This window comes from Xenopus laevis, chromosome 5S (genome assembly GCF_017654675.1).
Source record: "Xenopus laevis strain J_2021 chromosome 5S, Xenopus_laevis_v10.1, whole genome shotgun sequence".
NCBI classification, from domain to species: Eukaryota; Metazoa; Chordata; class Amphibia; order Anura; family Pipidae; genus Xenopus; species Xenopus laevis.
In genome coordinates this window covers 80,344,019-80,358,440 of record NC_054380.1, presented here as the reverse complement: position 1 = coordinate 80,358,440, position 14,422 = coordinate 80,344,019, and the positions used below count along the sequence as shown (strand labels likewise).

Here is a 14,422-nt window from a genome sequence, read left to right as displayed (position 1 = left end):
CATTTTAAAGTACAAGGCTAAATCAGTATTTGAATCCATATTGCTGTCTGAGCTATACAAAATGAAATGATTGTAAATCAAGCCAATTTCTCTGATTAAACCTAAGAGCCCTCCAAATTTCCATTCTAATTCTGTTTCATATCATAAAACTGAAGGTGTTAGAAATAGTCATATTGACTACAGATGAATATGAGAGAGATATTCAAGCTGCCAATAAATGCAATGCTATAAAGTATACAGGTTCATTTAGAGTTGCTGGAAATTTTTTAGGCAATAAAGGAAAAAAACCCTGATATAAAATGTACCTTTGCAGTCGTTTGTACTTAAAATGGATACTGCGTACTTGTATTATTTTATGATAATAAATCTTTGCCACTGGAATGCAAGGATAAAATAACTACATGCTTAGTTTACATTTTAGCTTTGGAAAAAAATGCACTGGTAACCTAGCAACATCTAAGTAATTTATCCACCACTAAAGAATAGCAGCGTTTGGGGGGGGGGGGATACTGCACCATAAATGATTCATTTCTGGCAAATAGATGACCACATCTGTGCTGATAATACATCTCCATCCAGCATATATTTTGTTTAAGCATTACTCCAAGAAATTCATTTGTAGACAATGCACACTCCAGCAAGATAACCTATAATCTCCACTTTTTGCATTTTGTATGATTCTGCAATCTAAAAAGTTTAATCATGATTATTATGATAGAAACCCTTGATTGTTAGCAGTAACACTTGCTTAACATATTCCTGTTCATGCAGCGATAGTAATTTATTAGTTGGGACCCAACAAATTAATCCTTTTGCTGTTGGGGTTGGTTAACACGATCCACTCTAATAATGTGAAATGTCTACTTATAGTGCAAAATACTAATTTCAAAAAAGGTGCAAAACCGATTGTCAATTTAGGGTTGTGCAGCAGATACCTTGGCTTACTTTCAGCTCCCCAAGATAAGGGGCCAGATTTAATTTGGTGGGAAAAATGTATCTCATGCTTTATCATGGACAAGATTCTATTTAGGGAGATACCACTTTTCTCTAAATTCAGTTCCATTTTTTCCCATAGACTTTGAGTTTTCACATGATAAAACAGTGCAATAAGATTTTCTGAATTGAATTGCATCTTAAATGTAATCTCACCCATGAATTTTCAAGTGATAAACTTTTTTCTCACGGTTGAATTGAATCTGGCTCAAAGTCTTAGGAATGACATTGATTAAAAAAGACAATAATATCTCGAACAAAAGTTCAAGTAGATCTAATTCATGTGCAACCATATTGCTATAAAGGGGTTGACTTCCAATTTACACGAGGTGCCTGTAGAATGTCGAGTTTACTGTATAATGGATGTGAAGGCACTGTGCAGCTACAGGATCTCTTTATACATGTATAATGGGAACAGCAAAGCCAGACATCACATACATCATGAAAATGGAATAAGCCATATATAATTCATATGAAATACTAAGACTGATTTGGTAACTTTTCTAAAATTACTAAATTACTAAAATTTTCTAAAATGATTATCAAATCATTGACAGAACTCCTGTAGAGACATTTGGTAGCCCTTGTAGGCAAGTTCTTATTTATATTAATTACGGTGTCATTGGTTACAATATCAAAGGCTCCATCTGTGCATGTCTTTATGTTAAAGATACAGTTCTGTATATGCTACTGGCCAGAAACCTGACATAAGCATTTTACTTTCTTTTTTATCCTTGCTTTTATATTTTATAACAGTATGACCAAATGTCTAGAGGACATTTTTTTCCCTTCTCTCTTGCTTGATATAATTGCTACAATAAATTACAGTTCATGTGACAGAAAATGGATAATACTGGAAATTCTAGAAAGTTGAAATCAATGTTTAGAAATACATAACTATTTTATTTAACTATAAAATATTAGCTTATTTTGTCCACAAATGTGTAAACATAGGGAATTCTGTTGCTCCAGGGGTTCTGTATGTTGGATGATAGCAATTTATTTGTATCTCCTTATTAGGTCTACCAGCATTAGTAGTGGCTATATCAATGGGTTTCACCAAAGCAAAGGGATATGGGACTCCTCACTAGTAAGTGACCATGCATGAAAACTGCATATGTTCTTTATTTATTTTATAGCAGTGTCATTGCTAGAGGATGCAATTAATAGCCACACATATCATAGTTCCCCAGTGTATACACGTGTGCATTTATTTCATTTTTTGTTTGAGTTGACCTATTTACTTTTATCCCACATACATATTATTAAGTAGTATAGCTGCATACAAATATCAGGAGTTTCTAAATTGTACAACTCCATCTGTCATGAAACTGTAGATTAAAGCCTTAAGGGATTCTAGCAGTGATTGTTCTCTGCCACAATTCGGACATACCTACATTATACCGACAATATAAATACATTAAAATTGTGCAGGATATAGTTTTTTTATTATGGTTGTAAAACTATGTCACATTTAGCTATCTCAGGAACTTATTACGAACCTGTCTTGAACATTGTTTAAAATAATCAAAGCCAGAAAGTAATCGTTTTCTTATGATGCCAATTTACATTTTCACTATTCAATGTTCCTCATTTAAAAAAAATGCTCTATTGACTCCATCTTTGTATAATTGATTAATCTATTATACAGTATAAATGCATTACTGCTGCATGATTTGAAAGGATATTTCAAGACATATGTTGTGTCCCATCAGTTAAAAGCAATGTAATTCTTCCTGACAATTATGAATTTCTTTATTAATTTCTTTATGAATTATTTTTCCAGTTGCTGGCTGTCACTCGAAGGAGGGCTGCTTTATGCTTTTGTTGGACCTGCAGCTGCTGTTGTTTTGGTAAAATGAATAATTTAGTCAAGCTCAAATCACAGATGCCTTAAATGTATTTAAGTAAAATGTATGATTAGGTGGCATATACATATAAAGATAGAATAATTAGATAGACAGATTTACGTGTGTTATAAGATAAAAAATATATTGTCTGTATTTAAAAAACTCACAGATACACATATTGAATACATAGCAATGTAAGCCAATTTGAACTAAAATAGGAGTAGAAAGTGTAGTCTACAGTTTCATTGAGACATTAATAGGCCTATATCAAAATGTGGGAAAAGTTGCAGATCTTTTCTCATAATAGTCAACTGGCATCACTGAATGGCATCAAAATTTTGGAAAATTCTTTCTCTTTAACTGTATACTTCATTGCAGGTGTGCTTTTACTTTTTTGGCCATCCTACAACTAGCTCTGGATAGTGAAGTAGCATATTTGCAGATGGGTGGGTTGTGGTTGCTTACACGCACAAATTGGATACATAAAACCTGCAATAAAGTTATGGGTAAAGAGTATTTACAAGATGTGGCCTCAGTGATCAGAATAGCACCAGTGCAAATAGCCATTTAAACCAATTATCGTTCATGTTTTCATCATCTAACCCGTAGTAGGGTGATCCAAAATGTGCATTGGTTGCTATACATAACTGAAATTAAGCCCTATAATACTGAAAGCATCACTGATCAAATGAGTTCAGACAGTCTTTAAACCAGTACATCAAGCTCCTATAGATCAACAGAGCACTTGTTTTTAGATTGATTTGTCGAAACCAGAACTTTTAAAATTGATTTGTCAACCAGGAGATGGGAGTCATACATACATGATATGTGCTCTAGGGAGTTCAAATGTTCCAAAAACCATTCACTATTATATACAGTACAATAACACAGAGGGGGTTATTTACTAAACTCCAAATGCAAAAATCCCAAGAAATTTGTGATATTTTTTTTTATAAAATCCGACTTTTAAAAAATCACTAACTTTTCAGAATTTATTAAACCCCGAGGATGGAAAAGTCTGGATCAGAAAATCCGGCATCTCAGACCTGTCGAGGTTGCATATAAGTCAATGGGAGAAGTCCCAATGATTTTTAATGTGCATTGGGTTTCGTGCAAAAATCCGGAAAAAACTTGAAAATCAGATTTTTTTTTTCCCGCAAAGCAAATTTTCAGGAAAATGTAATAATAAATAAGCATAAAAATGATCGGAGTTTTAAGCAGAAAATGTTGAGATAAAATCAGACTTAAAATATAAATAACCCCAGTTTCCCCAATTGAACCACTGTTACCATTTGTAACATGATTTTCATGGTAAACTTCCTTTGCATTGTAGACAGATTTCACGTTATTTAACTACTTTGTCTGTGTTCTAAAACCCTACATTATAACCACTTCATGTAGCTGAATTATGTGTTTTTAGCCTCTATATGTGTTTTTACCCTTAAATAGAAACTCTTCAACATCAGATTAGTTTCCTATAAATAATTCAATGATTTGAATGTGTATAGAGAATGTGAATTGGGGCTTCTTGTGATTTCCCAAATGTAACATTCCAAAGGTCAATTCTGGTCAGTCGTAAAAACAAATAAATTTTTGATCTAAATGTCAGATTACCTTAAAGTAAGAGTAAAAACAATCTCTACTGTTCTGGAAAATGTATTAAAATCACCATTAGTAATTAGTTAAGCTTCAAATAAAGTAAGAATTAAGAAAAAAGTAAATTTTTAAAAAACACTATGGCTGGCAAAAATAATCAATCAACCTATAGACTATGGAGGTTTTTAGCACCACAGGGTCTTGAAAAAGATGTAAGCATCTTCCTTATTCAAACAGAAGCTAATTTACTTTGTCAATCTGTGCCTCCTTGAGACAGGGGGAACCGTGTGCCAAATTGCTTAAATAAAATTAGTTATTGAGACATAATAATTATAACTGCTATCTTCTATGCTTTAATCTAAAATATTTCAGAATGACACCACTTATTTTTGTCATTTCATTTAATGTCCTCACCAATTAAGAGATAATGACCGTTAATGTCCCAATAGCATATTCTTCTTTTAAATTGTCTTGAACTGATATAATATACTGTCCTTGTGAAAGTCATTGCAAAATGGCATTTCACATAATTTCACAATACTCATATAAAGCATGTATAGTACGTAGGGAGCCATAGCAATTGATCAAAGGAAAATCATAAACACATCCCTGCAGCTTTGTAAGCCATTGAAGCAAGCATCATTGGTTTTCCTGGAAATTAGTTTATTTCTTTCATTCATTAAGACACCCCTAAAAAACAGAGCACATAAGCAATGGAAATGCATTTAACATTTGATTCACAAACTAAGAACATATGTTGTATATTTGTAAAAATGCAAACTCTTCTAAAATCCGTATTTGCGATTTTGCATGCTAACAAAAGCATTTCATGTATGTGATGTGTTCGTTTTTTTTATTTAAATAAATCTTGTTTTTTATGCAGGTCAACATGGTAATTGGAATTTTAGTCTTTAATAAACTTGTTTCCAGAGATGGTATCCTAGATAAAAAACTCAAACACAGAGCAGGGTAAGCCATTTCACAATGTTCTCACTACTTCATACATAAAAATATCCTAGAATTATTCATCCCCCATATTTTGCATAATCTAGGAGTAGTTGCATGAATCATGGAGAAGTTGATATTTCATTCATGATAACATTTTTTTTGTAATTCATCAGAAATTATATTTTAAAACAAAAGTGCAGAATCATCAGAGTATGCCAATGAAGGTTTTTTATTTATTCAGGTCATGACATTCAGTATCTTGTAGTGATATGTCTAAAGCTACGGCAGTCATCTTGAAAACAAGTAGATGAGTGGTAAAAAATGTGCAAAACTACTCAGCAAGTCCAGTTGCTTTAGTCATGTCACTGCTAGATAGTTTAAGTTGTCAGAAAGAATTGCCAAGTTGAATTACCCTTGTGATATCCAGCAATAATGGAAAGGGTAACATAAAGTTTCAATTAAGTAAAATGGACTGCAAGAGTGTGTGCAAGAATCTCCAGCACAGAAATGGTTTAACATCCACCTACTGAGTTCTGGTGCATCTGAAGAAGACACCAACGCCAAAATACCTCTGCAGAACACATCAAAAGTAATTTCTATCTTTTATAATTAAATTACAGTTTGCTGAAGAAATATTAGTGTAAGTAATTTTCTGTCAATATCTCTTATATAAGAATTCTCTACAAAGTTCATAGTTCACGATTGTATGAAGATTCCTATTAGGTTCCTCCACCACAGCTGTCGGTAAAAGAAATTATTAAGCTCCCTTTCTTTTTTAATTAGGCTCTACAGTGGTTGAGAAGTTATTAATCTTAATTATTTGGTGGATTCCATGAGTTTTGCAGATTGAAGTCAGGTGTTCTTTTATAGGGTCACAATATAATTGCAGCATTAGAAAATCATTATCAAAGCATTCTTCTGGTTTTCTTTTTAATTTTTGTTAATTTTATGGTCTGCACTTTAGCAATTACCCTGACTGGTTTCATTCATAATAATATTCAGGGGGTTTCAATAATGTTTAACTTTTCTCTTGATCTTCTTGTTAAGTTCATTTTGATTTGACATGTGTTTAGATTTTATCGAGTAATCTCTCTAATGAATATTACAGTAAACGTTATTTTTTTTTATCCTGAGTGCAATTTTTTTTAGCAGAGTCGGCTATATTGAACTTGTTAACCTATAGCTTTTAGATGGGGTCAATAATCTGGAGGCAATGTCTTGGAAAAATCAAATGTTTAGAAGATGCTTTTAGATCATCCAATATTAATTCTCGTAATAAGAATTCAGTATTTAGATATAACTATTGTAGATATGTTCAAATCAGTGTGATATAATAGTTTGGCCTGTGGGAAAATAATCTTATCCTAATGGGGGCATAGAGAGACCAATCCAGAGAGGGCTGCATCAATGCACCAATGACTGCTCAGTTGATATTTGGTGATTTTCAGTTAGATTTCAGGAAGGTAGCCTGTCATGACAGCCTCAATTGGCAATTTTGTTGGCCTGGTATGGTCATATATGTTAATAGAGTTGGACATATGTACAGCAGTCAAAGAAACAACAATTAGCTGCTCTCCTAAATATTCTTAAACTAGTAGGAAGATGAATACACATATATGTTTTAGTGCATATAGATATAACTTAATTTGGTGTACTTTGAGGGGCTTTACTAAATGTAGGATCACAAAGGAGGGGGCATCTATAGAGTCTGAGCAAAACTGATGTTTTGTAAGACAGAGGCAGCAGTACAATTATATTTATCTTTTGCTCTTTGAATTTAAAGTCTGTTGCTATGGATACTACATTCTTTCAACATCCATCCTTCTCACCCTAGAATGATACTGGCCTGATTATGTAGTGTGGATTACACTGACTGATGTACAATTTGTGCAACAAATAGCAACTCTGTTGTATTGCTTACAAAATACTACATTGAATATATATTCTTTATTGTCATCTCATCATCTCTATAGCCAGCACCATTTAATACTGTTTTGTGTTTGTTTTAACATAGTTAACTTTTATAATAATAAGTATAATAATAAGAATATTGTACTAGCTTTGTGCCCCACATATGCTCATATATAGTGATGGGCGAATTTGGGGTGTTTCGCTTCCCTGAAAAATTCACCAATTTCCTGCGAAATTCGCAAATTGGCGAAAAATTCACAAAACTGTGCCGGCGTCTCGTTTTTGACTCCGGCGGCGTATGTTTCCATTCCGTTTTTTTGATGCCGGCATTTTTTTTGACTCCGGTGAATATTTGAGGCAGTTTTGCAAATTTATTCGCCGGCGGCTATTCGCGGGAATTCGCTGCTGGTGAAACAATTTGCCCATTACTACTCATAGAACATTTCTTATTAATTATCAATGGAACTGAACATATTTTTTATTTAATGTTACTTTTGTATTATTTATTTTACAATGCAGAGGGAACAAAACCCATTTCACATAGATTCTTCCCCACTGGACTCTTTAGTGTTACTGCTGAAGGAAAATGGCTGCTTCATGCCCCTTACAGCACAAGCAGGGATGGTTAATCTTTATGATGAACGTCCTCTCCCTCTATATGCTGTTCAGATATAATAAATAAGGCACTCTCTAGAGTCCATTGGGTTTACATTTCAGTGAAAAGAACTCAGATCCATTTATTATTATGTTAATAGCCATGATTAATAAGGAAAAAGTATAAAACTAAAAATACTGGCTGATCATACTTTCAGTATCAATTAGTGGAGTCTATATAAACCATTCAGTAGATGTACATCAATACACTATTTAATATTTAACTATATCATACCCATGTAAACACGCAGTTTCTCTGGCAGTTTACTTTTCAATACCTTAATTCGCTGATAAGTAATACCAATATGTACATCAGCTACACAGAATTATATCTCTGCCTATTCCTTCATCTTTAATCAAATGGAATTTTGACAAGATGTATAAATGAAGTAACATGGGCTGAATATATTTGAATTAATGCAGCATTGTATCATTTTATTATGACTACAAGATTGTTACCAAATCTTATACAGTAGTTCCAAAACATGTAAAAGTGTTTCTGTTTTTGATTTGAAATCAATATCTTTTTTAAAATGTCTGAATACTAGTAGTTTGATAGCTAGCCTTAGTTATATCAGTGTTATAGATTTCATCTAACATATTTTCCAGCCCCACTGCAGTGGGTGGCTGGGGGTTGAAGAGAAACATGACAAGTGCATGCTGCAGAGACTACAGCACAAAATGTGAATGGTGATAATGTTATAAATAGTGACAACAGATATCTTGAACTAATGTCCAAGCCTGTATTAATGAAATGGTTAGGGAAAATAGTATGGGGCAGATTCACTAACGGGTAAATTTTCACCAGCATCCACTTTCACACACCCACCTTGCACCACTTCGCCAGGCACAAATTTGCTACCACCACGCTAATTTACTAATATGCGAAGTTGCCTCCTAGGCACCGAGCACTGGCAACTTTTAGAGTGTGAACAAACGCTGATGACGGTCTCATTCGCTAGCGAGTTGTACTCTGCGTCTGTTAATTAATTGGCGATGTCCCTGCCGATGCTAACGCTGGCGAAAAGTTAGCCACTTCGCCCTTTAGTGAAATTGCCCCTATCTCTTTTAACTTTTTTTAATCATAATAAAATTAGCCATTTAATGCATATACCCATACCAAAGACCATTCCATTGGAAGTGATTTGAACAAATTCTTGATTTCAGAAAGGTAATGAAAAATGTAAATTATATTTATTTGTCACCTTTAATCCAGGATACACTGCAGGGATACAGTAGAAAAAAACTCTCAGCTCTGTAAATTGCCAGCGAATGGGAAGATAAGGTGTTGTTTGCCATCTTCCCATTACTGTGACTTTATTGTGGGAATTATCAACCACAGTCTTTAGCAATACAAGGTAACGTCACTTTCTGATTAAGGTGTAGAAATAAATATATGCAGAGAAAACCCCCCCTTTTCTATCTTTTGTCAGTGATATATTAGGACATACAGGCTTGGGATCCATTATCTGGAAACCCCTTATCCAGGAAGTTCTGTATTACGGAATGAACATCTCCCATAGACTCCATTATCATCAAATAATCCAAAAAAAAAAAAAAAAAGACTCCCTTTTTCTCTGTAATAACAAAACAGTAGCTTGTACCTTGATCCACAACCACCAAAACTGTGACTAGTGATTGGTGCATTTGAGTAAGCCTTATAATTAGTTGATTTGCTAATTGATGTATTGTTCTGATTTGTGCACTCCTGTTTACATATTTGAGGCATGGCTCTGTAAAGATAGCCTATGCTTAAGTGTTTGTAACATGAAACGCGCAAGGCTATGGACACAATAAACAATTTTTTCACTTTGAACCAATTGCCTGGTTGAAGATTGCCTTTATTGAGTGCCTGCTCCAAAGAATTTTCAGTAGCTTGTACTTGATCCAAACTAAGATATAATTAACCAAGCCTATTGGGTTTATTTAATGTTTACATGATTTTTTAGTAGAATTAAGGTATGAAGTTCCGAATTACTGAAAGATCCATTATCCGGAAAAACCCAGGTCCCGAACATTTTGGATAACAGGTCCCATACCTGTACATGAACCCCTGCGTTTATCAGGTCTTATGTTGCATGTTGATTTGGGAAAATTACCTTGATCTTTACCTTTATGCCTGCTATTTTTTATGATATGGGTAATAATGGGGGAGATCCATGTGTTTTAATAAAAGATAACTGTCCCATGCATGTGTTGAAGGTAGTTGTACTAACTGGAGTTAGCTTAGTTAGTTCATTTGAATAATAAGCACCCAATTTAAACAATTATATGTTTCACATATTCTAAAGTTTACTATAAGCAAAACATGAGGTTACATAGTTAAATCGTAGTTAAAGTCCATCTAGTTTAACTCCTCCAAATAAAACCCAGCATCCTTCACACACCCCTCCATACCCTCACATAAATTATATATAACCATTTGTATACTAAATGTTTTGGGCAGCCGAGGATGAGTAGAATATAACAGTGATTTATTAGCAGGCTCTTATGGAGGCATTACACAACAGTAACCACGTATTAACAGAATCAGCCATCACAACATCACCCGGCAGTGCATTCCACAACCTCACTGTCCTCATTGTAAAGAACCACCTTACAAGTACATTAGAGGACATTATAGACAAATAGCAGGGGACCGTTTTACCTTTTTTTACCCTTGTCAGTCTACACTCATAATTTAAGTCTTCCATCCCTCAGTTTAGTTGCACGTCTCTGCACTCTCTCCAGCTCATTTATATCGCTCTTAAGGACTGGAGTCCAAAACTACACTGCATACTCCAGGTGAGGCCTTACCAGTGACATAGAAAGAGGCATAATTATGTTTTCATCCCTTGAGTTAATGCCCTTTTTTATGCGACAGAACTTTATTTGCAACATGACACTGCCCAGAATTAGACAAATTGTTATCTACAAATAACCCTAGATCCTTCTCATTTAAGGAAACTCCCAACACGCTGCCATTTAGTCTATAACTTGCATTTATATTATTTTAGCCAAAGTGCATAACCTTGCATTTATCAACATTGAATCTCATTTTCCAGATTGCTGCCCAGTTTTCCAATTTAGTCAAATCACTCTGCAAAGTGGCAGCATTCTGCATGGAACCTATAGTTCTGCACAATTTAGTATCATCTGCAAAAATAGAAACAGTACTTTCAATGCCCACCTCCAGGTCATTAATAAACAAGTACAGAGCCCTGTAGGGATGTAGCGAACTGCCGATTTGGTGTTCGCGAACGCCGTTCGCGAACACCGGCAAAAAATGCGAACGTTCGCGAACAGTTCGCGAACTTCGAACACCGCTAAAATCGTTCGATTCGAACGATCGAAGGATTTTAATCGTTCGATCGAAGGATTTTCATTCGAATCGAACGATCGAAGCCATTCGATCGAATGCTTTTCATTGAATCGAATGCTTACAATCGTTCGAACGAATGGAAATCGTTCGATTTTTAGCGGTCGAAGGAATTCGAATGGTCGAATGGTCGAACGATCGAACGCGAACTCAAAATGCGAACGTTCCCAAACGTTCGCGAACATTCGGCGGACGCGAACGGTCGAAGTTCGCGCGAACTAGTTCGCGGGCGAACAGTTCGCTACATCCCTAGAGCCCTGCAGTACTCCACTAACAACACTGGTTCAATTTATAAAATGTTCCATTTACCACCACTCTTTGTAGTCTATCTTTTAGCCAGTTCTCTATCCAGGTACAAAAATTATGTTCCAGGCCAACATTCCTTAATTTAACCAGTAACCTTCTTTGTGGCACTGTATCAAGTGCTTTAGCAAAGTCTAAGTAAATCACATCCACTGCCTTTCCAGAATCAAAGTCCCTACTCATCAAGTTAGTCTGGCAAGATCAATTACACATAAAAGCATACATTATTGATAATACACACATTTAATACCAATGTTCAGTCAATTCCCTGGTGTGCTTCATGACTGGAAACAGCAATACCTGTCAGCTGGGCCTCCTCTATGTTCAAAAACTTACTATATCCCAAAGGCATTTAACTCATGAAACATTATCCATATATAAATAGCAAGTTAGCTAATATCTAAATGTATCATGGTTGGTATGCCTTGATACTAATTTCCTAACAGAGGTACTTAATTGCACTGATGCAATAACCCAACCAACCAGTAAGCAATTACCTTTGAACAGTCTTCAGGCATAAAGCCATTTACTTTAAAATTGTATATTCTCATTTGTAGTGATGGGCGAATTTATTCGGCAGGCGCAAATTTGCGGCGAATTCCCGCGATTCGCCGCCGGCGAATAAATTCGTGAAACTGCAGCGCACCCTTTCGCAAATTTCGCTGGAAAATCCCACATTTTCCGGCGAAGCAAAACGCCCCCAATTCGCCCATCACTACTCATTTGTATTTGAATTGTTACTCCAAGCCTTGTTATGTTTGATAATGCTTTGTAAGTATGTTGTTGTAACTAGAAAAAATGTTATACAAGTATGGGACCTGTTATCCAGAATGCTTTGGATCTGGGGGTTTCTGCATAATGGATATTTCTGTAATTTGGATCTTCATACCTTAAGTCTACTAAAAAATCATGTAAAAATTAAATAAACCCAATAGGCTGGCTTTGCTTCCAGTAAGGATTAGTTATATCTGAGTTTAGATCCAGTACAAGGTACTGGTTTATTATTACAGAAAAAGATTTGGATTATTTGGATAAAAAAGTCTAGGGGAGACAGCATTCTGGATAACGGGTTACCAGATAACGGATGCCATACCTGTACTCCTTACTATATAGGAAACTGTGAGAGATGAGATCAATCTGTCAATTCATTAAGATGTGCCCAAAGCAGTCAGACTTCAGAAGCAGTCAGGATTTTAGAAGCTAGAAGCAGTGCTAAACCGTAGCAGTTCGCTGAAACATTAACAACCATTGTGTTAATATTAAAACATTAAGTCAATGGGGGCTTAACAATTTGGAAATGCTTTGTTTCTTTTTTTCCTGTAAATGAGATTCCAGCAATGAATACATCAGCCCTTGATTAAAGAAAAAATTTTCACAGAATTGGTAACAGGATAGATGTTTCTATTTGCAAAACTTTTTTGTCATTTTTGAGATGGGTTTACTCTCTGCAATGTCAACTTTAACATTCCTTTGTATGGTTAAAAGGATTATCTGCATAGAACTGTTTAAACTAATTTACAGGATATGTCAATGATAAAGGCTGCTACCTGTAAATCAATTGTTATAGGTGTCTTGTGTAATGTATAAAAGATGAATGTATCATATTAGAAGTTGATTTTATGTCACAATATTTCTTTGTTGCCATAACAACACATTTCTTTGTGCTGTTTGTAATACACTGTGTTAATCACTGAACATTTTCAAGAAAACAGTTGCAAAGAAAATATTTCAGCTGCTTTATAAAAGAGCCAAACACTGGGAGCTTAAACAAGTAGGCATACTGTCAGTGCCACACTGCTATGAGACAGCAGTGTGTGGTAAGAAACCAAGAAAGTAAAAAGCTGTCCCCGTTACCCTTGAGTCAAATTTCAATTCTTTAAAAAAAAACCTGTGGGTTTTACTTCTTGAAGGGTCTGCTTACTTCATAAGTCAGTGTATGGGGCCCACTCAAACAATATTCCATATTCTAATATCTGCCCCATGTGCTGAAGACTCAGAGAAGTGCACCTAAGCCCCCAGTATACCATAAATCTACTGTACTTCATTACAAGAATATACATAAGACTATATATACATTGGGCAATCTACTGCCAGCTTGGTATTCAGTCAACAACCTATATAAGAGTAAGTTTACCCTTGCAAGGGCTTTGCTAGCCAGAGGGGCTTCATCAAACAATGCAACCACATTGTCCTCTATTATGTCATTTTCATTTCCACACAATCAAAAGTCAAACATTCTTTGTCGCAGTCATTGCTAAATAAGTAATGGTCAACCTTGAAAGAAATAAAGTACTGAAAAATGTAAAGGAATTAAAACAATTTTAGTATGATATGGGTATTGCTATTTTCATGTTGTCCAAAAAAATATAAGTTTGAATCCCGGAGCTATGGTGTCCCCAAATTCCAGCAATCAGGCTCTCCTCCCCCCGTTATAAGAACACTCTTCAAATATGAATTGCTGTAAATAATTAAAATCACATTCACAAACATCCGTTGTCAAACTGCATTGAAAAAAAGTGTCCTGTGCATTCCGTATTGCGCTTTCGGTTCCTCTGCGTCCCTTAGGGTCCAATGCGCATACAGTGACACGCTTCCGCAAATTCAGCGCGACTTCTCACGGAGAAAGTAAAAAGTGGTGAACAAATGCACAAATGTTGTTATAAAGTTATAAATAATCACTAAGGTTGAGATCTGAATTTCAATTTATAAATATTACACTATATAAAACTTTCTGTTATCTCCCCCTCGATAAACTTTGGTTTTTTGAGGGATACAGCAATTCATATTTGAAGCATGTTTCTATTTTCAT

The 14,422-nt window shown here is 34.9% G+C and overlaps 1 protein-coding gene across 4 annotated transcripts in view; it reads left to right on the top strand.

Moving 5' to 3' along the window:
* LOC108718003 (adhesion G protein-coupled receptor B3) overlaps positions 1-14,422 on the top strand; it is a 521,962-nt gene that overhangs the window by 459,753 nt on the left and 47,787 nt on the right. For all 4 annotated transcript variants that reach the window (XM_041564704.1, XM_041564703.1, XM_041564701.1 and 1 more), the window contains exons 21-23: positions 2,014-2,083; positions 2,780-2,846; positions 5,323-5,408. In XM_041564704.1, the coding sequence (XP_041420638.1) occupies positions 2,014-2,083; positions 2,780-2,846; positions 5,323-5,408 (223 nt within the window). The remainder of the gene's footprint in view (positions 1-2,013; positions 2,084-2,779; positions 2,847-5,322; positions 5,409-14,422) is intronic.